The sequence below is a fragment of the Castor canadensis genome, chromosome 12 (assembly GCF_047511655.1).
Source record: "Castor canadensis chromosome 12, mCasCan1.hap1v2, whole genome shotgun sequence".
Classification (NCBI taxonomy): Eukaryota; Metazoa; Chordata; class Mammalia; order Rodentia; family Castoridae; genus Castor; species Castor canadensis.
The window spans coordinates 47,876,095-47,900,433 of NC_133397.1; the positions used below are offsets into that span (position 1 = coordinate 47,876,095).

Below are 24,339 nucleotides of genomic sequence, written 5' to 3' on the forward strand. Positions count from 1 at the left end.
AACTTAAGTATTCAATGATAATAAAAATTCCCCGTCTGTATGTTACTGGTCTTTGCATTCCATGATTCCTAGTTTGAAGTATCCTAATTTTTTCTAGTTCTGTAGCACTTTTTATTTGGCCTGGGGGTGGAGGGGGGGTGGTACTGGTGTCTGCACTCAGGCCCTCAGGCTGCCACTTGAGCCACTCCTCCAGCCCCTCTATAGCACTTCTGACAGTTTGTTCAAAGGCATATTAACACTTGGTATAAAAGCTTTTTTTAACCCAGTGGAGAATTTTTGTCTTTAATAAAGCTGTATTTTGGAGCAAGAATTTTTTTTTCCTACTTGACCCCACTCATCCTAAATTCCTTTCTCAATGAACTTTTACTATATATATTTTTACTATATATATATATATATTAAAAAAACAAACTACATTTAGTCATTGACATTGATTTAATTTTAAAATCCTGGATCCCAAGAAGTCTTAGCTAGAATTTCCTTTTCTTCATAACAAACAATTTCATCTCCCACTTTAAATTCTACTTTTTCTTCATCTAAACTGAGACCACAGTCCATCCCAGTTTTGATGACTGAAACATCGTCTTTATGGTGTTTCAATGAGGTCAGTGAGCCTTTAAAGGAAAAAAGAAAGTATATTCACCAAATAAGTACTTAATAAATGCTATGTAGTTTGGTGTTGAAAATGACACTGAAATTCTTAAAAGTTTTATAGTCTTTTCATGTTAAGTGATATTAAATACCAGGGACGTCCAAAAGAAGTTCAAAGATTTTAACTTGCAGCAGAAAATCCTAAACCTATTTTAAAGATCAGACTGTAGACTTGGGGTTGTACTCAGGACTCAAGTGGAAAAAAGACATTGCAGCCTGGCGCTGGTGGCTCACGCCTGTAATCCTAGCTACTCAGGAGGCAGAGATCAGGAAGATGGAAGTTCAAGGCCTGATGGCAAGTAGTTCATGAGACCCTGTCAAAAACACCCAAACAAAAAAGGGCTGAGTGGGTCAAGTGGTAAGTACCTGCTCTTACCTAGCAAAGGATCTTGCCTAGCAAAAGATCAAATTAGGAAAGGAATAGAATGTAGAAGTGTAGGAAATAGAACAGGAAATGTAGTTTGAGGCCAATTTTTAAAAAGCTTAGAAAAAAAATCAAGACTGAGGGACTAATAATCCTAGAGGAAGACCAGAGCTAACAGGGATGGAGCCCATCTACAGAGCAATTAGAAAAAATCTAAGCTAGGAATATGTGAGTGAGTGAGAGATGGATTTCAGATGTTTACACAAGCAGGGGTTGGAGACTGAATATGACAGAGAAATAGGTTTTGATAATGCTTACCCTTCCAAATAACATGTCCATTACGGATTAATTTAAATTTTTTTTGTCTTTCTAACTGTCCTTTTTGGACTCTGCAGCCAGCCACAGGAATTTTTTTCTTCCCTTCTGTTACAGAGAAGGTAGCTAGGATAGAAGCCTCACCTTTAGGAAGAAAAAATAAATTGTACAGAAAATTAGTGATTCTGAGAAGTATGTAATGTCTGACATTCTGCAGTGTAAGAATTAAAAATATGAGCTCATTCACAGAAAGAAGTCTGGGTTTCTTTGACTAAACCAACTTTTCCTAATCAGTATCAGATGAAAATCCTTGAGTATTCTCGTCTGCTCCATGAAAATCTAGTCTTCAGCTTTCCTTCAATATACTTTCTAGAATAGATCATTTTATCATTACTTGATTTATTTTTAAATTACATAAAATGTTTTTATATGCACTGGACAGTACTAATTCAATGACTTAGTTTTTCCAATTTTGAGGGTGTTAGCTGACCAATGTTATTTGTTAGTGTTATCTGGGGGTGTATGTATGCTCATTTCTAGACACCCTCAGGATTCTTTTCTTAACTGTTTTTAGTATAAGAACATACAAACTTGTGTATGATCATGTTTAGCAGCTCAGAAAAGCCTGAACTAAATATACAAGGACTAAAAATACAAAACCAAATTTCATCCTGAAGCAACATCAGACAAACTCAAAATTAAGATATACAAAGTTGTTGACTTATGTGCTTCAAAAATGTAAAGGTCAAAAAAGACAGACTGAAGAACTATTCCAGATTAAATGAGACTAAAGAGATCTGACAATGTAACTTGTGATTTTAGACTAGGGGAAAAAAACAAAGTATACCTACCATGGGCTTAATAGACAAAATTTGAATATGGATTATAAATTAAATAATGTATAGTTGCTACTTCCTTAGTTTGATCATTGTTCTGTGGTTTTACAAGAGAACATTCTTGTGTTTAGCAAATGTACTTTAGAGGCAAATGGGCACAATACCTCACAATTTAAAACAAATTCAGCCTTTAGTCTGGCCAAAGGGTATGCTAGAAAGAATATTTTAATATATTTAATTTTAAATATAAAGTAAATTTTCTTATCATGATATTTTTCTCAGCCAGTTCCAGGACAAAAAGTGGCTCCTTCCATGACACTATTTTTTATGCTTCCCATCCTAGCCAAATTTGTATTACCATAATTGCTCATGTCTAAGGTTGAGGGCAAGTTCTTAGTTGCCTTATTTGCCTTTGTATATTCTGGGCTTAAGTAAAGTGTGTTGTACAGAGCACGTGTATAAGTTACATGAATTCTCATGGTAGTCACTTATTCTAGAACATAAGATATGTATTGGAACAGTGAATATATTTCCCCTGAATTTTGCTTTCAGGTGTTACTCATAAGCATCTAAGATATAAATGTTGAACAGTAATATTCACTCAACACTCACCTATTGGTTGTTCTTCCACAAGGCAGGGCAATCTACTGCTCAGTTCCTCCTGCAAATCTTCAATAAGACGGTAAATAATTTTGTGAAGTTTAATTTTTACTCTTTTTCTTGCAGCTGACTGCTGGATAACATTGCTTGCATTCACATTAAAACCATATATAATACCTGGCAAACAGAAGCATAATCACTATAGTAACACAAATAATTACATTACAGTAATTTGTCTTTTAAGCAGAAACTCAATTCTAAATTATTTTCTTCCATATAAATTAAATAGCAACAACAACTGGGGAGAAGAGAAATTCTGTGTTTTTTTTTCCTATGAAAACTAGTAAATTTTCAAATAACTGAAGAAATTTTACAAATTATATCTTGTTTAACAAGAAAATTTTCTTTAGTGCTCAAACTGTGTAAGGCAGTGTGCTAAATAAAGCTTTGACTTTTATACCAGGGAAATAAAACAAAAAATGATTAAGGCTGAAATACTGTTTTGTTTTAATGACAATTCTATTATTATAATTTATTGGCCTACGATTTTTGTGATTTATACTTACCTATCCAAAAGATTCAAAAATAGTAACTTAAGTGGCAAAGTTCAAGTTATTTTAAGAAGCAAAAGAACTTTCATGGAACTGACCATTTTACCAAAAAAAAGACCCAGTGTATTTAACTGCAAATGCTTTGGGAGAAAAAGAAGCAAAAGAAAATACTCTTGCCTTTAAACAAAATGAATGAGTGAAAAAAAGTTAAGTAAAACACAAGAACCTCAAAAATCTTACTAAGAAATCCTTCAAGCTGAGTACAGTGGCTCTCTCCTGTAATTCCAGCTACGTGGGAAGTAGAAATCAGGAGGATCAAGACTCAGGGCCAGCCTGGGTAAAAAAGTTAGCAAGACCCTGTATCAGGCAATAAGATGGGTGTGGTGCTACACACCTGTTATCACAGCTACCAAAGAGGCCACAGGTAGAAGGGATATAGTCTGAGTCTGGCCCCCACACAAAAATGCCAGATCATTACCTGAAAAACTAAAGCAAAAACAAAAAACAGGTGTCTGGAGGGACAGCTAGGACATGCCTCAAATGGCAGAGTGCTTACACAACAAACACAAGACAGAGCTGAACCCCCAACACTGCAAAAAAAAAAAAAATCTTCAGTACACTGTGCTGGTTAGCTAGTGCCTAACAAATACTTTGAATTAATCAGCATTACTGAAAATACCTGTTCAGTAGTAGAGATGACATCAAATTCTAATCTAGTCGGATTTTAAATTACCTCCTTTCTAAATGATTCATCAATCAACAATGTTGGTGCTTTACTAGGTGTTGATCAAGTTAGTAACAGAAGTACCCTTTCTGTGTACTGTAAGTTCAACTAATAACGACAATCCCCAACCTTCTAGGCGTATAAAGCTAAAACAATCTTCTGATCTACAAAGATATAGTTTATAAAGTTATCAAGTAACAAAAATAGGAAGCTAAAAGTTAAAAGATGAAGAGAAGTACTGAATAGGCTGATAACAGTGATAGGAACACTCAAAAGTCTAAAAGCAGCAACCTTGGGCAGGGTGGGAAACTAGGGAAAGGAAGCAGTAATGATGCTTTAAATAATAATAATTAAAAAAATCAAACATGGGCTGAGGGACACTGCTCATATGGTAAAGTGTCTGCCTAGCAAGCTCTAGGCCTTCAGTTCAAACCCCAGTACAAGGGCAGGGGGGAAAAAAATCAAACACCACTGGGTCTTGAAGTAGTTCCCCAAAGTTGCAGAAAATCCATGGCAAATGGAGCAATAGCTGCAATATTGCACATCCTGTTCAGCTTCAACTGCTAGCTGGGAATGGACTATAGCAGGAAGGGTGATGCCATGGGAATGTTAGGTGTGACAAGCCTCACTACAGAAGACAGAAGTAAATAGTTCACAAAGTGATGTAGGAAACACAGTTTTAAACACATAGGATATAGGATCCTTACCATCAAACGTTTCAGCAAAGTTAACATCATTTTCACTGATGTCACCCACTCCAAAATGCACTAATTCTAGTTCACACTCGTGTGAAGCATCATAGGTATCCATGATGTTCAAAATGGCCTCAACAGAACCATCAACATCACCTAAATACAGAAAAGTTTAAAATTGGTGGTGGTACCAGTCAGGCACTGAAAGATACAAAAATGACATTAATCTATTTAAAGCAATGGCAGGAATGGCATTTACCACTGCAGCCACTTTTATTTAGATTTAGCATTATAAATATCTATTAATAAAGTATAATGTACTAACTGTATACTTAGAACAAAATCATCAAGAAACAGCCAGGTGGTGGCTCATGCCTGTAATCCTAGCTACTCAGGAGACAGAGATCAGGAGGATCACGGTTCAAAGCCAGTCCAGTTCCTGAGTCCCTATCTTGAAAAAAGCCATCATAAAAAAGGGCTGATGGAGTGGCTCAAGGTGTAGGCCGAGTTCAAGCCCCAGTACCGAAAAATAAACAAAAAAACCCTCAGATATCTATATATCTATATATCTGTATAGATATATAGATATATCTGTGTGTGTGTGTGTATGTACCCAGAAAAATGCCTCTCAAATACTGAAATTTCAGGGTCTGCTGGGACGTGGCAGTGCACATCATAATTGCAGCACTGGGGAAGCTGAGGAAGAAGTATCATAACCAAGGCTAGTCTGGGATACATAGCAAGACCCTGGTTCAACAACAACAAAAAATAAGGGTTCAAATTAATTGTGAAAATAAAGATTTTGCCCAAAGGGGAGGGATAGCATCAATGGGAGGAGGGAGGTATTGGGGAAAGGCGACAGGAGGATAAATATGGTGCAATAAAATGTATACACATGTAAGTAAATGCAAAAATGGTATCTGTTGAAACTATTCCAGGGATCAGGGGAGGGGAGATGAAGATGAATGGCTGAGGAGGTGAATTCATATATGACATATCTGATACATTGTTAGAGCCTCTGTAAATGCCACAATGTACCCCCACCCATCACAACAACAAAGGAAAAAAATTAATTAAAAAAGAAAAAATATATATATTTAAAAAGGAGTTGTAAAGTAAAATCTTCAAAAAGGCACCTTTAATAATTATAGGGAGTACATTTGAGTCTCCTTCTGCTTTCTTTTTTGCCTTTAAGGGTCTTTGTTCTTTTCTTTCCAGGTACTTTTTAAATGACCTCTCTTTCCAGTTCAAAGTGCCATACTGCTCCCGGGCTTTCTGATGCGCTTCTTGATGTTCCTTTCGCTTTTCTTCTATTATTTTCAGATCATCTTTGTTTTTCTCCAGTTCTTGCTCAAACTTCCTCCAGTCAATAACTTCACGTGCCCTTGGCTTCACAGGGTAAAACTGGCATTATTTAATAAATTAGACACCAATGCCTGCTAGGCTAAATGCTTTGTGTTCTCATTATGAAAGGGGTTTAACTCATGAATAAAAACACCAAATTCATAAGTTATTGATATTATTTAATTTACAAGTTTTATCTCAAATTAAAAAAAATAATACTGTGGTCAAATTCTAAAATGGCACGACTGGCCCCCACATGGCTCCTTATAAGTTAGAATTATTTGCTATCATTAACACACTTATATGATGTAACAGTACAGACTACTGATATTTAAAACAATTATGTCATAGTTAATATACAAGAATTAAGCTTGATATACCTCAGATTCTACTTCAAGAATTTCATCTCCTGCAGAAGGAAGGTCTCTCCAGCCTATAATTCCCACTGGCATGCTGGGATAGGCCTCACTGATTGTTTTTCCATGCTCATCAAACATTGCACGTACTTTTGCCCAACTCTTTCCAGCAACCAGAATTGAGCCTTTTCTCAAAGTTCCTCTTTGAATTATAGCTGTTGTAACAGGACTAAAATGAATATGAAAGTAAACATGCTTTATTGTCACAGTCAGAATGTAACTATGCTTTCTTAAGAAAAGAGATGTTTATGAGGTTTAAATACATATAAATTTATGTGTACACAAGAGTAATTCCCTTCTCAAGTTCTCAAGCAGTTTTTGATGCTATAAAAAAACATTTCTTGGTCTTGGGATGTAGCTGAGTGATAGAATGCTTGTCTAGCATGTGCAAGGCTCCAAGGTTTTTTGTTTGTTTGGTGCAGTTTTGAGACAAGGTCTAGCTATGGTAGTCTAGACTGGCCTCAAATTCTCATCCTTCTGGCTCAACCATCAAAGGACTAGGACTGTGTATATAACCATGCCTGGCCAGCCCCACTTAAACAAAACAAAACAAAAAAAACCACCAACAACCAAAAAAAAACCCATTCTTCACCATAGTCAAGATGTAGAAGCAACCAAAATGTCTGTCAACAGATAAATGGACATTCTGTCCAAAGAAAATGGGAGATCAGGGCAATATTATGTAGCCCTTGAGAAAAAGGAAATACTGTATTTTACATGGATGACCCTCTATGACATTATGCTAAATGAAATAAGCCAGTCATGAAAGGATAAATCCAATATGACTCCAGTATCTAAAGTAGTTAAAATTATAAAAACAAAAAATAGAAAGGTGACTGCCAAGGACTGGGGAGAGAATGTCGAGGAAATTAGTGTTTAATGGGTAAACAGTTTTGGTTTTGCAAGATGAAGAAGTTCCAGAGATCTACTGTACAACAATGTAAGCATACTTAACACTACTAAACTGTAGACTTAAAAATGGTTAACATGGTACATTTAATGTTGCATGTTTCAAAAACCACCGAATAACAATAAACAAAAAACATTTTTTTGTAAGGTTATGCTAAGATTGTGTTCTGACACAATCCTAATCTACTTTCTATTTTATTGTCCATGTCAGCAAAGAGATGGCTCAGTTGTTACAGCTTATAAAGCAAACCTTTAGTGAGAAAACCTTTCTTACTAATATTGGCAAGGATATTCAAGAAGAACACACTAGTTCAAAGACTTTTGAATAAATTAATGGATAAAGCCATAAAGAATTTAGAAACCCTGAAATGCGACAATATTTTACTTCCAATTTATGTTAGTCTATGAGGCTTTAACAATTCAGCCTGTGGAAAAACAACAAACTGAAATACTTAAGTCATCTAAGTATGACTAAACATACACAAATAGTTGCTATGGTCTATTGACAATAAGTGCATTTTTGTGTTCTCTGTGCTAATAGGATAAAATACTTCTCAAAACAAATGCTTTGAAAATATTGCTCATGAACTAATGACATGCAATATAAACAGTATTCTGTTATATAATCAAGTTAGTCACAAAAGTCATGAAACAAAATTATTAAAAAGAAGCATTTTAGCATCGTCCTACCCTCTTCCTTTGTCTGTGAATGACTCTATTACTGTTCCTTCCACAGGACCAGTGGGATCTGCTTTCAATTCTAACATTTCTGCAAGAGCAATTGTTGCTTCTGCCAAAGCCATCAGATTATCACCCTTTAACAACAAAAAGATTAATACACATTAAAAAATATTACCTGAAAATATCAGGATTAGAAAGCCAAATAATCCTTGACGGTTATACTTTTTAGGCATTAAAAACTTGAATTACCCAATTTAAAAAAAGGAGAGAAGAAAGAAAGAGAGAAAGAAGGATGAAGGGAGGGATCAATGGAAGAGTTTGACCCAGGAACAGAGCTTGCAAAGGACGAGCGTCTTTTTTTTTCCTTAGGTTAGCCACTGGTGGTGCTTCTTTCACAAACACTTTCTTCATCCAGTCTGTCTCCTCAACTGCCTAACTTTCCTATTGATGCTACTTTTATTTCAAGTTTTATCCAGTTGAATAAGCCTTCATATCTTTTATTTCATTTGATCCACACAAGAATCCTATAAATCAAGCATTACTTTTTCTTATAAATAGTAAGAAAAGGTACAGACTAGACCCAGACTCTAAGCCATACTCTACAACCACCCAGTCTTGAAAAACTCACTTTGCCTCCCTGTATCTCCCTTCCTTAATCATAAAAGGAAGAAGTTAGATTGGATTATCTTTTACCTTTATTATGCTCTGTAGGAGCACATCTGAATAACTGATGATAAAACTGGAATTGATGGGCAAGAGATTTTTCCATTTTTTGCCTCAGCTAAGAGACTGCTCATAGTTATCCAAGTATAAAAGAACAGACTGATGAGAAAGACAAAAAAATAAAAAGAACAGACAACTATAGGAAAAAAGTAGCTTTCCCACTGGCTTATTCCTAATACTCATTCTAATATATAGAATGATGCTACAAAAAGCAGAGCTTGTTTCTTTCTTTTTTTTTTTTGGTGGTACTGGGGTTTGACGTCAGGGCCTCACACTTGGTAGGTAGGCGCTCTACCACTTGAGCCACTGCTCTAGCCTTGTTTTGTATTGGATGTTTTCAAGATAGGGTCTCTTGAACTATTTGGGCTGGCTTTGAACCGTGATCCTCCTGATGTCTGTGTCCTAAGCAGACAAACCACCAGCTTGTTTTTTTACATGAAGTAGTCCCCTACATCTTGTAAAAGAAGACCTCATCCTACTTCCCTACCACTCTTTTGCAATTCCCTAAATCCCCTATGCATTATCTCTGCTATACCCCTAAATTTGCCTCAACAGCTTTACATCTACCTAATCTGGTGGCAACTGAGAAAGAAGGTGGTCAAGTGTTCAAATATTTTTCTTTTTCTTTTCTTTCTTCTCTCACTCCCTGGCTCTAACCCTCTATTTACTCACCCCCCTCTTTCTACCTCTCCATCCCTACCTCCCTTCTTCTCTCACCTTCCCTTTCTTTTTTTTTTTGGGGGGGAAGACTAGGGCTTCACATATGAAATACTCTACCACTGAGCTACATCCTCTGCCATCTTTAATTCTGTTTTATTTTAAGACAGAATCTTGCTAAATTGTCAAGGCTGGCCTTGAACTTGTGATCATCCTGCCTGAGCCTGCCAAGTAGCTGCAATTACAGGTATGTACCACCATATCCAGCGAAGTCTTCAAATATTTTAATCTTATTGTATTAAGCTTGCCAGAGTACATTAACAACTGAGGTACAGTGGAAAAATAAGGTTGCATTTTATAAATTTCATAGGAAAAGAGGCATACTTTTGCTATTAATTGAAGCATAACTTATAAGCATTTGGGAGGTAACAAATTTAAGAAAATTAAAGATGAAATGAAATTCCTTCAGTGAATGTTCACGGAGAAAAAAGTCTGTACTATAAGTAAATTGTGGAATATGGCCAGAATGGACAAAAAGGAAATCAGTATACAGCAGCCACCTCTATAGGATAACAGAATTAGAATATGCTGATACAAGGCAAATTATGAGCTTCATTGTGTATTTCATTCAAGAAAAAAATAATTTGCAATTTTAAAGAAAATGGAATTTGCCATAAATATCATTTTAAAATTTATAACATTTTTATCCATACAAACATTCAGACAATACTAATCAATAATAAAAGCAACATGAATAGTTAATCTTTGTATTAGTGAAATTTTTATTTATTTAAGTAAATCTGTTTTTTGCAGTATTGCAACTTGAACTCAGGGCCTACACCTTGAGCCACTCCACCAGCCCTTTTTTGTGATAGGTTTTTTCAAGACAGGGTCTCGCAGAAATATTTGCCCAGGCTGGCTTTGAACTGTGATCCTCCTGATCTTTGCCTCCTGAGTAGCTAGGATTACAGGCATGAGCCACAGGTGCCTGACTAAATAAATCTTTCTTAAATGCCCTAAGGTGGCTGGCTCAAGTGGTAGATGCCTGTCTACCAAGTGTGAGGCCCTGAGTTCAAACTCCCATACCACAAAAAAAAGAAGAAGAAAAAAGCCCGAGTCCTATTCTATAGTGTTCTACTTACAAAAGGCATTGAAATACAAGCAATTTTTCTTACTAACTGAATTTCATTTCTCCTGTTACCCTATTCCCCCATCATTCAGTATTCATTATCCTCATTCTAAGTATCTCCTAGTTAAAAGTGTCAGGTTTAGAACAATCCCACCCATCAGCTGTACCTCTATGAATTAGAAACCACTCTCTCTGGGCCTGATTCCTAACCTGTCAGATCAGGAGAATAATAATGCCAGCTTTGCTTAGTACTCAATTTTTTAAAAAAACACCACAAATGGGCTAGCAGAGTGTCTCAAGCAGAAGCACGCCTGCCTAGGCAAGTCCAAGGCCCTGAATTCAAATCCCAGTGCTGCCAAAAAAACAAAACAAAATAAAACAAAAAACCCCACAAATTATGTACACCAAAATTTTCTTTAGGTATAATACACTGTGTACATGATGCACAGCCCTCACATCCAAGCACATTTGTCTCTGAGGTGCATTTACCATAAGTGCAGAGACATGCACTGCTTGAACATCACCTCCATAATCTTCACACACCACATCATAAGCCAGAAGCTCCTTTTTCACTTTTTCAGGGTCGGCATCAGGTTTGTCACATTTGTTTATTGCAAGGACAATAGGAACTAAAAGAGAAAAAGTTAAGAAGTGTATAAATGAGAACACCTTCAATTCCAGGTATCCACAATGAGACACACCAGCCTCATCTGGCTTTCTCTTTATTCAGTGGATGTACTTATTTAACAAAAGATCTGAGAGACCTACTTCAGACATACTTCCCTACTTTACTAGCTACACATAAAGAAGGAATCCATTTATGAGATACAAAAACTGAAATTATAAGCAGATTCTGAACTAAGAACAGACACTTGTGATGATCAAAAAACAAAAACAAACAAAGTCTAATATTTTTGGTAAAGAAAGGCCAATCCTTAAATTTAAAAGTGAAATTGGTAACTACACTGGTGATAATCTCCAGGAAAAAACTCAAGAGGAAAGTGTGATTCAAATACCATCAGATTAGTTGCCTCTTCTTTCAGGCTTTATTAATTCACAGCCAAAACTGAACATCTTGGCGGGCGCCAGTGGCTCATACCTGTAATCTTAGCTACTCAGGAGGCAGAGATCAGGAGGACTACAGTTTGAAGCCAGCCTGGGCAAACAGTTTGTGAGACCCTATCCCAAAAAAAAAAACATCATTAAAAAGGGCTGGTAGAGTGGCTCAAAGTGTAGAGCCTGATCTCAAGCCTCAGTACCACAAAAAAAACAAAAACAAGAACAAAAAACTGAACATTTCATTCTGAGATGAACTAAGGTATCACTAATGCAAATTTTTCTTTTAGGATTTACAGCAACTCTTTATTCAATGACCTAATTCAGTGACCAACACATAGTAGGCGCTCAATAAATACATACTTAATGAATGAACCAAAGAATCTTATAACTTGTCATTACTAAACATATTCTCATTAGATATAAGACAAAATTCTAGGATATAATTCTAGTTGATTTTCACTATTTCTATAATTTCCTCAAAGGAACAGAAATTGAAAAAGTCACAAAAAATTATGCAACCTACAACCTATTATTCTGAAAAAGTACATTCTATTTTTGTGAACTTGAACTTAACAGGGACCAAAAGAAGAGACAAAGACAGCATGATATCATGCCTTTATCTCATCTCAACAAACTGCTTTATTATGGGATTCCTGGCCAATTTAACACTCCCTTCCTTTTGCCATTTATTGTCTAGAATCATTAAGAGCCCAGTGTAATACACAAAGGTAGTTTTGAGGAAATAAAAAGGGAAGAAAGTAATACTGGACACTAGAAGATTCACATTTCAAATACAAACAAGTTGCAAATCAGCTGTGTAATTGTATATAATTGGGGGAGGGGAGTTCTGGCTATTGTCTGGGTCTCAGTTTTCATGTTGGAAGATGAAAGAAATAGCTGGATCAGTAATTCTCAACTTCTTTGTGGTCTTGCCAACAAACCTGGGGAGAATGTGACATGCTTATCACATTTTTTCTGTGGGGACAGGTATAGCACCATATCAGAATCAGAAAGAATATAGTTTGGGATGTGGCTCAAGTGGTAGAGTACCTGCCTAGCAAGTGTGAAGCCCTGAGTTCAAACCTCAGCACCACAAAATAAATAAGTAAATAAAAACAATGTGTTAAAAAAAAAGAACTAATACATAGGATGTATATGTGTTATTTCTTATTATAAAGTATTTTTTAAGACAAGGTCTTGCTATATACCTCAGGCTGACCTGGAATTCACTATTCGGGCTGGCCTTGAACTTCCCATCCTTCTGCCTCCACCTCCTAGTGCTGGAATTATAGGTGTGTACCACTACACCTGGCTCTTACTACAATTTTTAAATGAAGACATAAGGGAGAAGATAACCAAGTGATTTTCTAATAAGAACTTATTTAAAGCAGATGAAGGGAAAGTTTCTCTATAGAGAATTTCAAATAAATGAACAAGGAATAACAGAATATTACCACTATGCAATTCCTACTGAATTTTATTTTTTAAGTTTTCCATGTTAAAAGTTTAATTAAAAAAAAAAAAAAGGCATGGTAGGGCTGGCTCAAGCAGTGGAATGCCTGTCTAGAAAGTATGAAGCCCTGAGTTCAAACCCCAGTACTGCCCAAAAAATACAGGGCTGGGGATATAGTTCAGTGTTATAACACTTGCCTAGCATGCTTGCAAGGCCCTGGGTTCTAGTCCCAAAATGGCAAAAAAAAAAAAACATAATAGAAGAAAGATTTTATTTGTCATCACAGGTTCCAAGTTGAATCCTGCTATCCTCTTCCTTTTAATTATATCTGTGGAAAAGCAACTTAACTATCTTTGAAGCTTATCTGTAAAATAGGCATAACAATTCTGGGAGTGCTGTGAAGATTAAATGAGCTACAAGTAAATGGCTCCAGTATTACAATTAGATGGTAGATCATTAAGAAGTAAAAAAGAAAATCTTCCTCTCTGATCCCTGTAAGTTATCCACAATACCTTGAGCATCTTTGGCATGCTGAATAGATTCTACAGTTTGTTTCATCACCCCATCATCTGCAGCCACAACCAGCACGACAATGTCAGTAACCTGAGCACCTCTGGCTCTCATTGCTGAGAAGGCAGCATGTCCTGGAGTATCAAGAAAGGTTATCTTTTCCCCAGAAGGCAGAGAAACTGTGGAAACAGAAATTTAAGAACACGAAGGTGTCCAATACATACCTCTGTAATGTGAAGGAATATATGACATCATCAAACACAATCAATAATTCTTTAAAATTCTATTATTTGTTATTATTATTGATACTGGGGATTGAACTCAGTATCTCAAGCTTGCTAGGCAAGTGTTCTAACACTTGAGCTATGCCCCTAGTTCTTTCTTTTGCTTTTAGTTTATTTTTCAGATAGGGTCTTCTGCTTTTGCCCAGGCCAGCCTCAGACCACAATCATCCTACCTCTGCCTCCTGAGCAGGTAAGATTATAGGCATGCACCACCATACCTCCCATTAATATTAATCAGAACAATACAGATGAAATTTCACAATGAAAACATAAATTAACAGTGGAAAAAAAAAACTGGTGAGACCTTCAAGATTTTCATGTAATAATTTTCAACTAAAACTCTACATAGTTCTAGAATATAGTTACTTTCATAAATGTGCCAATTGATAACCATTCTGGAGAAAACAAATAGCTGGATGGACAGTCACCTCTACATTGGCAGACTGCAGCTATACAACTGCCGTAAGCCACAGAAAAACAATTTAGTATACATTTAGTAGGACAAGATTTGAGCCCAACAACCTTGGATTGAAATCCTGGCTTTGCCACTTACTACCTATGTACTTTGGGCAAGTTACTTAACATGAAGAAGTCTCAGCCTCCTTGTCCATAACAGAAATATCAATTCCTACCTAATGTTATTGTGCAAACAAAAAAGATGGAGCACGTAAGATGTTTAGCGTGGGATGCCAGTGTCTCACACCTGTAATCCTACCTATTCTGGAGGCAAGATCAGGAGGATCGTGGTTCAAAGCCAGCCCAGGAAAAGAGTTCTCAAGACCCTATTTCTAAAAAACCCTTCACAAAAAAGGGCTGGCGGAGTGGCTCAAGGTGTAGGCTATGAGTTCAAGCCCCAGTACCACAAAAAAAAAAAAAAATTGCTTAGCACTGTGCTCAGTAAATAGTAGCTACTACTTAATTAATTATCATTATCATTATCTAACTTATCACTGGCGTTTACATAAACTGAATTAAGTAAATATCTTAGTCTCATTAAATCAAACTACAAATGAGCAATAATAAAAATAGCAACATAAATTTCTTATAGAAAGCACAAAATAACTTTTAATCACCTGCTCTGCATTTCATCATTCCCATGGCTTTAAGATTAGCCTTCCATTTTACTTTGAATCTGTGTATTTCATATCATGACATTTGGTTAAAGAAAATAAATTTGGTTAAAGAAAATAAAAATGGGGGTTCCCAAGTACATTGTAAGTTAACTTGCATTCATACCAAGAAAGGCACCAATGTGCTGAGTGATGCCTCCAGCTTCCATTGCTGCCACTTGAGTTTTTCGAAGTTTATCAAGTAATGTCGTTTTCCCATGGTCAACATGGCCCATTATAGTAACAACTGGGGACCTTGGGGTTAATAACGCTGGATCTGCTGGGGGTCTACAATTAACAGCAAAGGAGTTTCATTTCTTAAATATCAGAAACACTTTATAACCTGCAATAATTTCTGCAAGCTACCACTAACAATAAAATCCAACATTCGAGTTTGAATAGACATAACTCTTCCCCTTTTAAAAAAATAATGACCTATGACAGAGTATTTAGTGACTACCTACCTATTATGAAGTTGGCATCTTCACAACAGTGGGCAGAACTGAATCAAATTTTAAAATTTAGATTTACATATACATTCAGCAAACTATGAAAAATAACCCTTAGTTTTATAATTAGCTGAATATAAATTCTGATGCTTTAAACACTTTGAATAAAAGTTTGTCCTCTATTCACATAGCATTTTAGTCATAAAAGAAATTTTAAGGCAAATATTCCCATTAATATGCTTGAGTAAAACTATATGGCCTCTCTCCCCCAATACATAGTAAAGTTTTACCTTCTTATAGCATCTTTATTTTCTTTGACTTTGTCCTGTTTTAACTTGCTCCATTTCAACTTCATCCCTGACTTCTTTATCACTTCTTTGATCCAGACTTCATCTAAACGTGAGTCTGCTTCTAGTGAATCTATGTCAATAGCAGTGTTTAATAAAGCTTCATATACACAATCTGATTGGAATAAAACAAAAACTTTTAGGATCATGAATTAAATGCTTAAGAAAGTGATTTTTTTTTTTTGTGGTACTGGGGCTTGAACTCAGGGCCTTCACCTTGAGCCACTCCACCAGCCCTATTTTTGTGAATGTTTTTTCAAGGTAGGGTTTTATGAACTATTTGTCCAGGTTGGCTTGAACTGTGATCCTCCTGATCTCTGCCTCCTGAGTAGCTAGGATTACAGCTGTGAGCCACTGGCACCTGGCGAAAAAGTGATCTCTATTAATAAAAATCTATAGAAGCTGGAGACATGGCTCAAGTGGTAGAGCGTACGCCTAGCAAGTGGCAGGTCAATCCTAAATTCAAATGCCAGAACTGCCAAAAGGAAAAAGGAAAAAAGTTTATATAAACAGTACACTCAGTATAAGTATACAAACTGTGTAGGTTAACAAATCACAAAGAAGATAAAATTTTGTAATCCTTTAAAATGGGATGCAATCATCTTAACTGACATTTTTGTATATCCATAAGTGCTTGAATATATATGTACCTTCTGAACCATCTGCACCAACAATAAGACATTAAGCTACTTTGTATACATTTAGTATTGTCATTGATCACAGTCTATTTCTTTGAAAACTTGTAGTCTTGTATGTTACGCAAATAAAAATGTGTATATATAATATATATATAGTCAATTCTTGATATTTGCAACAGTTATATTCTATGGAGTTGCTGCAAATACTGAACCACTGCTCTTAGGAGACAGGGATAGATTCTTTCAAGGCTCCAGTCACAATTTTTCATCAACTGACTCATACATAATCTTGTTTTATGTGTTTCTATCAAAGACACTTTTGCTCATTTAATACATTTTCTATTTAAGGCACATCACAGTCTTCTTATGCTGTTACACTTCAGTATTATACTTAGGGGTCATTTTATTTATCTAATCTTTGGTGGTACTAGGGTTTGAACTCAGGGCTTTGTACTTGCAAAGCAGGTGTTCTATTGCTTGAGCCACACCTCCAGTCCATTCTACTGTTTTTATTTTGGATATGGGGGTCTCTTGAACTATTTGCCCAGGCTGGCCTTTAACCTCGATCCTCTCAATCTAGCTTTCCAAATAGCTAGGATTACAGATGTAAGCCACTGGCACCTAGCGCAGGGCAATTTTAAATAGTGAAATCACTAATGAAAAGTACACACATTTGAAAAGCAGGGCACTAAACAGACCATAAAGAGGATGTATGTTTCCAGTATGGGAGAGGAAACAAGAATGCAGAACACATCTTATTCAATCTCAGATGGAAACATACACATGGGGCAACTCAAATTTTTCACTGTTTTGAGCATGTCTAAGAACAAATACAGAAGTGCTCTGAATATTGATTTATGAGCTACACTGATTTTTGAACTACATTGTTTTATAGCTAATATACATTTTAGTCAGTAGACAAATTTGCAAATACAGAAGCCATGAAAAATGAAGACTGCCTGTACATACACACACACACACACACACACACACACACACACACACACACAGAGTATATACTTCTGAATACACATGCCCACAATTTATTTATTTGTTATTTATGTATTTATTTAGGGTTTCCAAAAATTCTTGAAATATAGGAAAAATATTTAATCTCTTTTTCATTAGCTTAATGTGCTTTGGTTTAATCTGTGATATTTCCCCCATAGATAATAAATCATTGTTTCTGTGATGATGAAATAGTTTTTTTTTTTAAATAAATAGTTTTATGTTTCCAGATCTTCAATCATTCTATAAATATATATTTAAAAAATAAATATAAAAGAAAGGCACCCTCAAGTAAACAGAACATTATTCTAAAAGAACACCGAAGCTTGACATGTGTAATCCTAGCATTTAGGAGGTAATCCTAGCATTTAGGAGGCTGAGGCACAAAAATCGTGAGTTAAGAGGCCAGCCGAGGCTACATAGCAAGTTCAGGCTTGCTGCACAGTGTGGGCTACACAGTGTGGGCTACACAGTGAGACTCTATCTCAAAAATAAAGCAAAACAACAACAAAAAGAAAATCCAATTTAGTGGTGTGCTGGTAAATGTTTACTACGGAGGTTAGAAAAAAATAAGTCCATGATTTAAAACATTTTCCAATTTTCAAGGTGGAAATACATCAACCAAGGGTGATTTCAAGTTACCAACATAAAGTGGAGGCATGCAAATGGGAAGAACTACACAGCAGCACACTATTATATTGCATTTCTACTGCATAGATACTACAGGCACAAATAACCTCAAGGCAGTTAAAGTAGTAACTAATAAAAGAGAGGTAAAAATTATGAGTAAGGAGTTTTGATGAGTTTTAACCTTTGTTTATGATTTAATTTTTAAAAATAGGTGCCCTTGTGTGTGCAAAAGCCTGGCATCAATCTCTAGCACTGGAAAAAGAATATACTCACATATTGTTTTATTAAAATTTGTAGCTATTATTACAAAGCACACTATAGTTACTATGGAAAATATTACTTTGCTGACCTTATAGATATTGTCAAAATAGTGAAAAGGGGAAATCGGAAAATTAGAATAAAAGACAGAGAAAGTAAAAGAGTAAAAGATAGTCTCTCAGTAAAAAAAACATTGTTTGGACCTACTCTAACAGCCCCAGAAAAAGAAAGTTTCATCCAATTTTTCCACTTTCTGTGTGTGTATTAGTAGGGATTAAACTCAGGACCCTGTGCTTGCAAAGCAAGTGCTCTACAATTTGAGCCATACCCCCTAACCCTTTTGTTTTGTATTTTAAGATAGGGTCTGGCTAACTTTGCTCAAGCTGGCTTCAAACTCTTGATCCTCCTGCCTCTGCCTTCCAAGTAGCTGGGGTTTCAGGTATGCACCATATACCCAGCTCTACTTTTACTGAAGCAAAATCTTAAGAGTACTAGCTCACCTATGTCTTTTTTCATTGCTCTGGCTAGTTCTTCAACAGTTATTCCAATCCATACTTCTACCTCCTTTTTAGATTTTGTTGCGGGTAACTGAAATTTCCATGACTTTTTTTCCTATTAAAAAGACAGAACATATAAATAAGAAGAAAAAAATTTAAGTGACAATATAGATTTATTCTGGACTATCTACCACTATCATGGCTACCTCTACCAATAAACAGTCCCATAAGTACTTAAACCTTGAACGAAAATTAAAAATACTGCACCTTCAGTCCACTTTTTAATATTGATCTTCAAGTAATCAAATTCATCAGTTAACCAGAACCTTCCTTCCTCACAAACATCTATTGTCTAGAGAACAGCATTAATAAAGTTTCTTTAAATGACAAAATACTCAATATATATTTCTACTCATGGTTACAGGCACTTTGATCTCAGAGCAAATAACACAATCTACGATAGAAATTTCTAACAACCTTCTTTGTGACTAGAAGTCTACATTGAGATAAACCCGTGCCAATGAGCATGTCTGTCTGCCAGGGCCGGGCATACAGCTGAGTTGTCCACACTGGGTAAGATGAAAATCCATGCCTCCACTGTGCTAACATTCTTCTTTGACCCAGACTGTGCAGCTGCCTACAAACAGTGTGAAATTGTATCAAGTTTTCCAGCTTCAGTAGCTTCTGATTCATGCTTCTCCTAGAAAAAAAAGATTTTAAAATAAAATTTTGGTTAATAGTTAAATCATGTTCACAAATGTTAATTGAATATCTTCTGTGTTCAAAGCACTATATTGCTAGGGTACAACAATGAGTAAAACTGGGTTCCTGCCCTGAAAGAATTCATTTTACTCAGAGATGGGATTTCATACCAAGTACTCTCTAGATAATGGCTATTATCACTATTCATATTACTATTATAATAGGACTAAAATACCATAACAAATGATTTTATAAATGGCTTTTTTTAGTCAGGTGTTGAGGTGTGTGTCTGCAATCACAGCACTAAGGAGGCTGAGACAGAAAAATCTCAAATTCAAGGGCAGCATGTGCTACATGTATAGTGAGACCCTGTCTCAAAAAAAAAAAAAAAAAAAGCTTTGTCAGTCTTGAAACATCAACTAACTAAATCATAATTAAAGTGATTTTTCAGGGATGGGGTAGAGCTCTTTCCTATTATTCCCAAGTCTCTGAGTTCAATTCCCACTACTGCAGGAAAAAAAAAAAAGCCCACCAAACCAGATTTGTACTCCATAACAAAAAAATATTGAGCACAGTATTAGTCAGTTCAGGCTGACACAACTAATTGCCATAAACTTGGGGGCTTAAACAATAATGACTTTCCTAAAACGCAAATCTGAACTCACAACCTCTCTGCTTGCTGAGCACCTTCCAATAATGGCTCCCCATTACCCCAGTTTAATGTACAACTTCGTAACATGCTATATAGGGTCTCACTATCTACCTCTGCTAAAGTGGTCTTCCCACTCCTACGTCCCAAGATTTTGTTGTTTCTGACCCAGCCATAATCTCAAATAATTTGTCATCTAATTTCTGAACCTTTATAGATGCCTCCTGTGGCTGGAATTGTCTTTTAACTCTGAACACTTTCCTCCTATCCACCTCACTCTCCCCAAAAATGACGCATTATAGTGCAAACAAGGCACTTGATAGTGAATGATGTCTTTTGAATATTATTCTTGGAATAAAGAAGATTCTATTTTATCTTACTTTTTAAATTGAGACAGGGTCTTACTATGTCACCAAGATGGCCTTGAACTCACAACTGACCTGCCTAAGCCTCCTGAATGCTGGGGTTACAGGCATGAACCACCACACTCATCTTGCAAGAAATACAATAGAAATCATTAGTAATATAATTCTTTTCCTCTGAGTCCTTTATTTCCTCTGCTCTCAAAACTGCATTTCTACAGCTTTTTTTTCAATTTCTAGGGGCAGAAGCAACTAACATAAAATAAGAAGCACAAGTTTTCTCATTAGGAAACATTCCCTAAGTACCATATGCCAGGCATTGTGCTTGATATTTCTGGTACAAAATTTAATAAGGCAGAGTCACTTCCACAAAAAGCTCCCCATCCTCAGAGTTTTCAATATAGTAGCTCTCAACTATGACTGACATAGTTTGCAATGATACGTACAATCCTTTCTGTGAACTGTAGTCATTTCAAGGTTTTTTTATTTTTGTTTTGAAAGGGGAATAAATTTCCAAATAGTTAATATGGGCTGAAAGACTTTTAAAAATTTTTTTATTCCCTATTCAGAAATAACCTGGGCTGGAGGTGTAACCCAGCGAGAGAGCATGTGATTAGCATGCACAAGAGCCTGTTTCAATCCCTAATACCACCAAAAAAAGTAAATAAAATAAAAAAGAAAGAAAAGGGCTAGAGGTGTAGCTCAAGCAGAATGACTGACTCAAATACGCAAAGCCTAAGTTCAGACCCCATTACCACCAAAAGAAAAACCTTATTTAACATTTTAAAGTCTATCTTTTCAAGTCTTTCCTTTGTGCTTACTTCTATTTTATTTTTAAAAAATGAAATATTTTGTAACTTTACCACTAAAGAACACATTATGAATATTGTTTTATACTATTCAACATTACAAAAAAAGAATAAAAATTATGGAATATTTCAATGTGTTTACCTTAAACATATATAGCTATCTTGAACAAATCCTAAACTCTTACATTGTCTTAAAATGTTGTGTTTCTCTCATAAGAAGGCATTTCTACAATTTGCTTATATTTTGTATTTATATGAAATACAGAATGTATTTACAATATTACATAATTATTTATGTACATTTCTATTTCTGCTATATACTCTTTAAAAATTATTCAGAAATGATACGAGTTACAAGATATCACCAAAGAAATTAAGGCTCTGAGCAAGTGAAAACTGCTACATAACTGGACATTAAATTAAAACTTGAATGTTCGGCTGGGGATTTGAGCACCTGCCTAGCAAGCATGAGACCTTGAGTTCAAACCCCAGTATCACCACCAAAAAAAATTAAATGTTACATTTCAACCAGTCTTTCCAAGAAAGTAGTCTATGGTTCTGTTGCAGTAAATAAAGCACAGTGAATATTTTTAAAGGGAGGAATTGGTAACTGAAAAAGGCACAGGACAGTGAAGAAACTACCTGACTGGACAACAGAAGAACCTTGGGTGGACACCTGCTTTGTCATATACCAGTGTTATCTTGACTGAGCATGTCACTTCTTTCCTCTGGGCCACATTTTCCCTGAGCTCTGTAAAAAAGAAAGTAAAAGTGTTTAAATATCTATTTTTCCTATTAAAAGGCTAGAAAAAGAAAATTAGATGATGTACATACTTTATCACCAGCTATTAGTCACTATCTTATAGATAATTCTGAGGTTTTTTTGTGTGCTTAACATAATTTGTATTTTAGCTTAAATAGTTATTCAAATAAAGATCAAAATTCTGACTTAATTCCAAAGAAATAGACATTAATATTTAGAAATTTATAATCTGGAGGTGTGGCTCAAGTGGTGGTGCTCTTGCCTAGCAAGCATGATGCTCTCAGTTAAAACCCTGGTAGTGCCAAAAAATAAATAAACAAAATAAAAAGGAACAAAAACATACACACACATCATATTTAGAAATTCAAGGGCTGGAGATAGGGCACAAGTGGTAGTGCCTAGCAAGTGCAAGGCCCTGAGTTCAAACCCAGCACCACCAAAAGCATCAAAAGCAGGAAAAAAAGATTTAGAAATTTACTAAATAGTAACCAAACATTCACATCCATCAAACACTTCAAGAACTACATACATCAAAACCTTGTTTAGGTATGGACACCTGATCTAGCAGTAAGTGTTCAGAGAATACAGGATTCTTTAGGATATTATTCGTAAACGAATCCGAAGCCCAGATTTGACCAGGGCACAGACTAATGCAGTCAGGCTAAGGACCCTACATACAGAAGTGTAAGTGAGGCAGGAATTAGATAAGACACATGGGGACAACAACGCGAACGTCAGCACTGGAAGCACCCAAAAGCCTCTCACTTTACATAAGAGGAAGCTGGAGTCCGGTTTCTCCAATGTCGCCCCTCTAGGCAGGGGCAGTCGGGCCTTGCACCCAGACTTTCTACCTCCCAGGTCGGTGATTCTCGCCGCAAGGACACTGAAGAATGTTGGAACTAAGCAGCCGCGCTAAGCGGAAACGTCTGGATGTAAACTGGCGGCTTTGAAACTTATCTGAAAGGAGAGGAGAAAAAGTCACTGTAAAAGCAAAAAAATCACAACGTGGGGTGCCTTCGGCCCCTAACTCGAGTCCAGAAAGCCTTGGACAGGGGTGGGATGGGCATGGGACCCGGGCGCAGGAAGGACGCCAGCCGGCTGCCTGTGGGAGGGAGAACTGCTGACAAGCCTTGGTCACATGAAGGAGTCACTCAAGTAAGAAATGCATCTTGCAACACCTTGCGAACCGGCAGTTTTTATGAATTCGCGTGATGTGTACCACCTACACTTGCGGCCGAATAGGGCACGCCACCCGGACGACCCTGTCTGAGGGACCCACTTACTCAGCCGCTCCTGCATAAGGCTCGGCAGACAGCGCCTTCCGGACCCAGGAGAACTGTGGGCCCGTCAGTCCGTCCTACACACGGACCCCGCCGGACTTCCGGTCCCGCCGGAAGCGGTTCTTCCCTGATTCGGGATAGTCGGTGTAGCAGCCAGGGCTGGGCATGTAAGAGCTGCGGCGTTGGTTCCACCGGCGATCTCCTCCCAAGTTCAGCCGCGCATTGTTAATCGTGTCCGTTGATCCCATTCCAATCCAGGAAGTAAATTACTGCTGCTTCTGGTCTGTAAGCGAGGAAATGTGAGAGAATGATATGTCTTTCAGATACTTGTGCCTAACAAGAAGGAAAAAAGTGCCAGGGACGACGGCGATAGAGAGCAGTGAGTGAGGAGTTCTTTCAGAGGTCACCTGGTGTGGACAGTATTTGGAGTAGTAGAGCCAGAGTGCTTGCGGTCCTTTCCCAGTTCATTTCCAGTGTGTGGACTTGGTCAGTTCTCTGTGCCTCAGTTTCCTCATCTATGACAAGTAACGACAGTAGCTGCTTCACAGGATGATAGGAGGGTTTTAGTGAGTTGATAGTGTTGATAATAGCATCTGGGTCGAGTGTTTGCTGTTGTGATTATTAAGTCTCATCCCAGTGCTCTTTATTGTCTTGATTGGAATTTATGTCTTTTGGCCCATCCTTCCTACTGCAGTCATTACCACCTCTTGTTGATTGTTAAGTCTTCCAGGTCTAACATTGCCATTCCTGAATTGCATGGCACAAAATAGTTTCTTACTCAAAAGCGTGCTTGCTTTTATCTCTCTCCCACAGCCCTAACTTCCTAACTCATGCCTCCACACACCCACATACCGATTTTTTGTTTTGTTTTTGGCTTTCCCATAGGTAACTCAAAGGTGGGCAATCAGTGTTATTGCATGATTGGATGCACACCCCTCTC

At 36.6% G+C, this 24,339-nt stretch overlaps 1 protein-coding gene across 3 annotated transcripts; it reads right to left on the reverse strand.

The window, feature by feature from the left end:
* Positions 1-416: 416 nt before the first annotated feature.
* Mtif2 (mitochondrial translational initiation factor 2) lies at positions 417-23,545 on the reverse strand. Of its 3 annotated transcripts, none has more exons than XM_020156630.2 (16): positions 23,403-23,545; positions 22,885-23,076; positions 21,999-22,107; positions 19,312-19,534; positions 18,838-18,949; positions 15,747-15,918; positions 15,135-15,295; positions 13,617-13,793; positions 11,082-11,221; positions 8,093-8,217; positions 6,458-6,662; positions 5,870-6,122; positions 4,749-4,889; positions 2,779-2,943; positions 1,334-1,474; positions 417-614 (listed from the first exon to the last, which is right to left on the reverse strand). In XM_020156630.2, exons 4-16 carry the CDS (start codon positions 19,525-19,527, stop codon positions 442-444), a joined length of 2,181 nt encoding a protein of 726 aa, XP_020012219.1. In that variant the 5' UTR covers positions 19,528-19,534; positions 21,999-22,107; positions 22,885-23,076; positions 23,403-23,545; the 3' UTR covers positions 417-441. The 3 variants fall into 3 exon arrangements, with proteins under 3 accessions (XP_020012219.1, XP_073905840.1, XP_073905841.1); XM_074049739.1 differs by having other exon boundaries at positions 5,870-6,137; XM_074049740.1 differs by lacking the exons at positions 15,135-15,295; positions 15,747-15,918 and having other exon boundaries at positions 5,870-6,137.
* Positions 23,546-24,339: the final 794 nt, after the last annotated feature.

What these genes read in the sequence shown, in the direction of transcription:
- Mtif2 (XM_074049739.1), bottom strand. Translation starts at nt 19,527, where the DNA reads ATGAATCAGAAGCTACTGAAGCTGGAAAACTTGATACAATTTCACACT. An exon ending in GCACATTGGTGCCTTTCTTG is followed by an intron (nt 13,794 to 15,134) that starts GTATGAATGCAA and finishes CTGTTTCCACAG; the next exon opens with TTTCTCTGCCTTCTGGGGAA. An exon ending in TTCACAGACAAAGGAAGAGG is followed by an intron (nt 6,663 to 8,092) that starts GTAGGACGATGC and finishes TATTCATTTTAG; the next exon opens with TCCTGTTACAACAGCTATAA.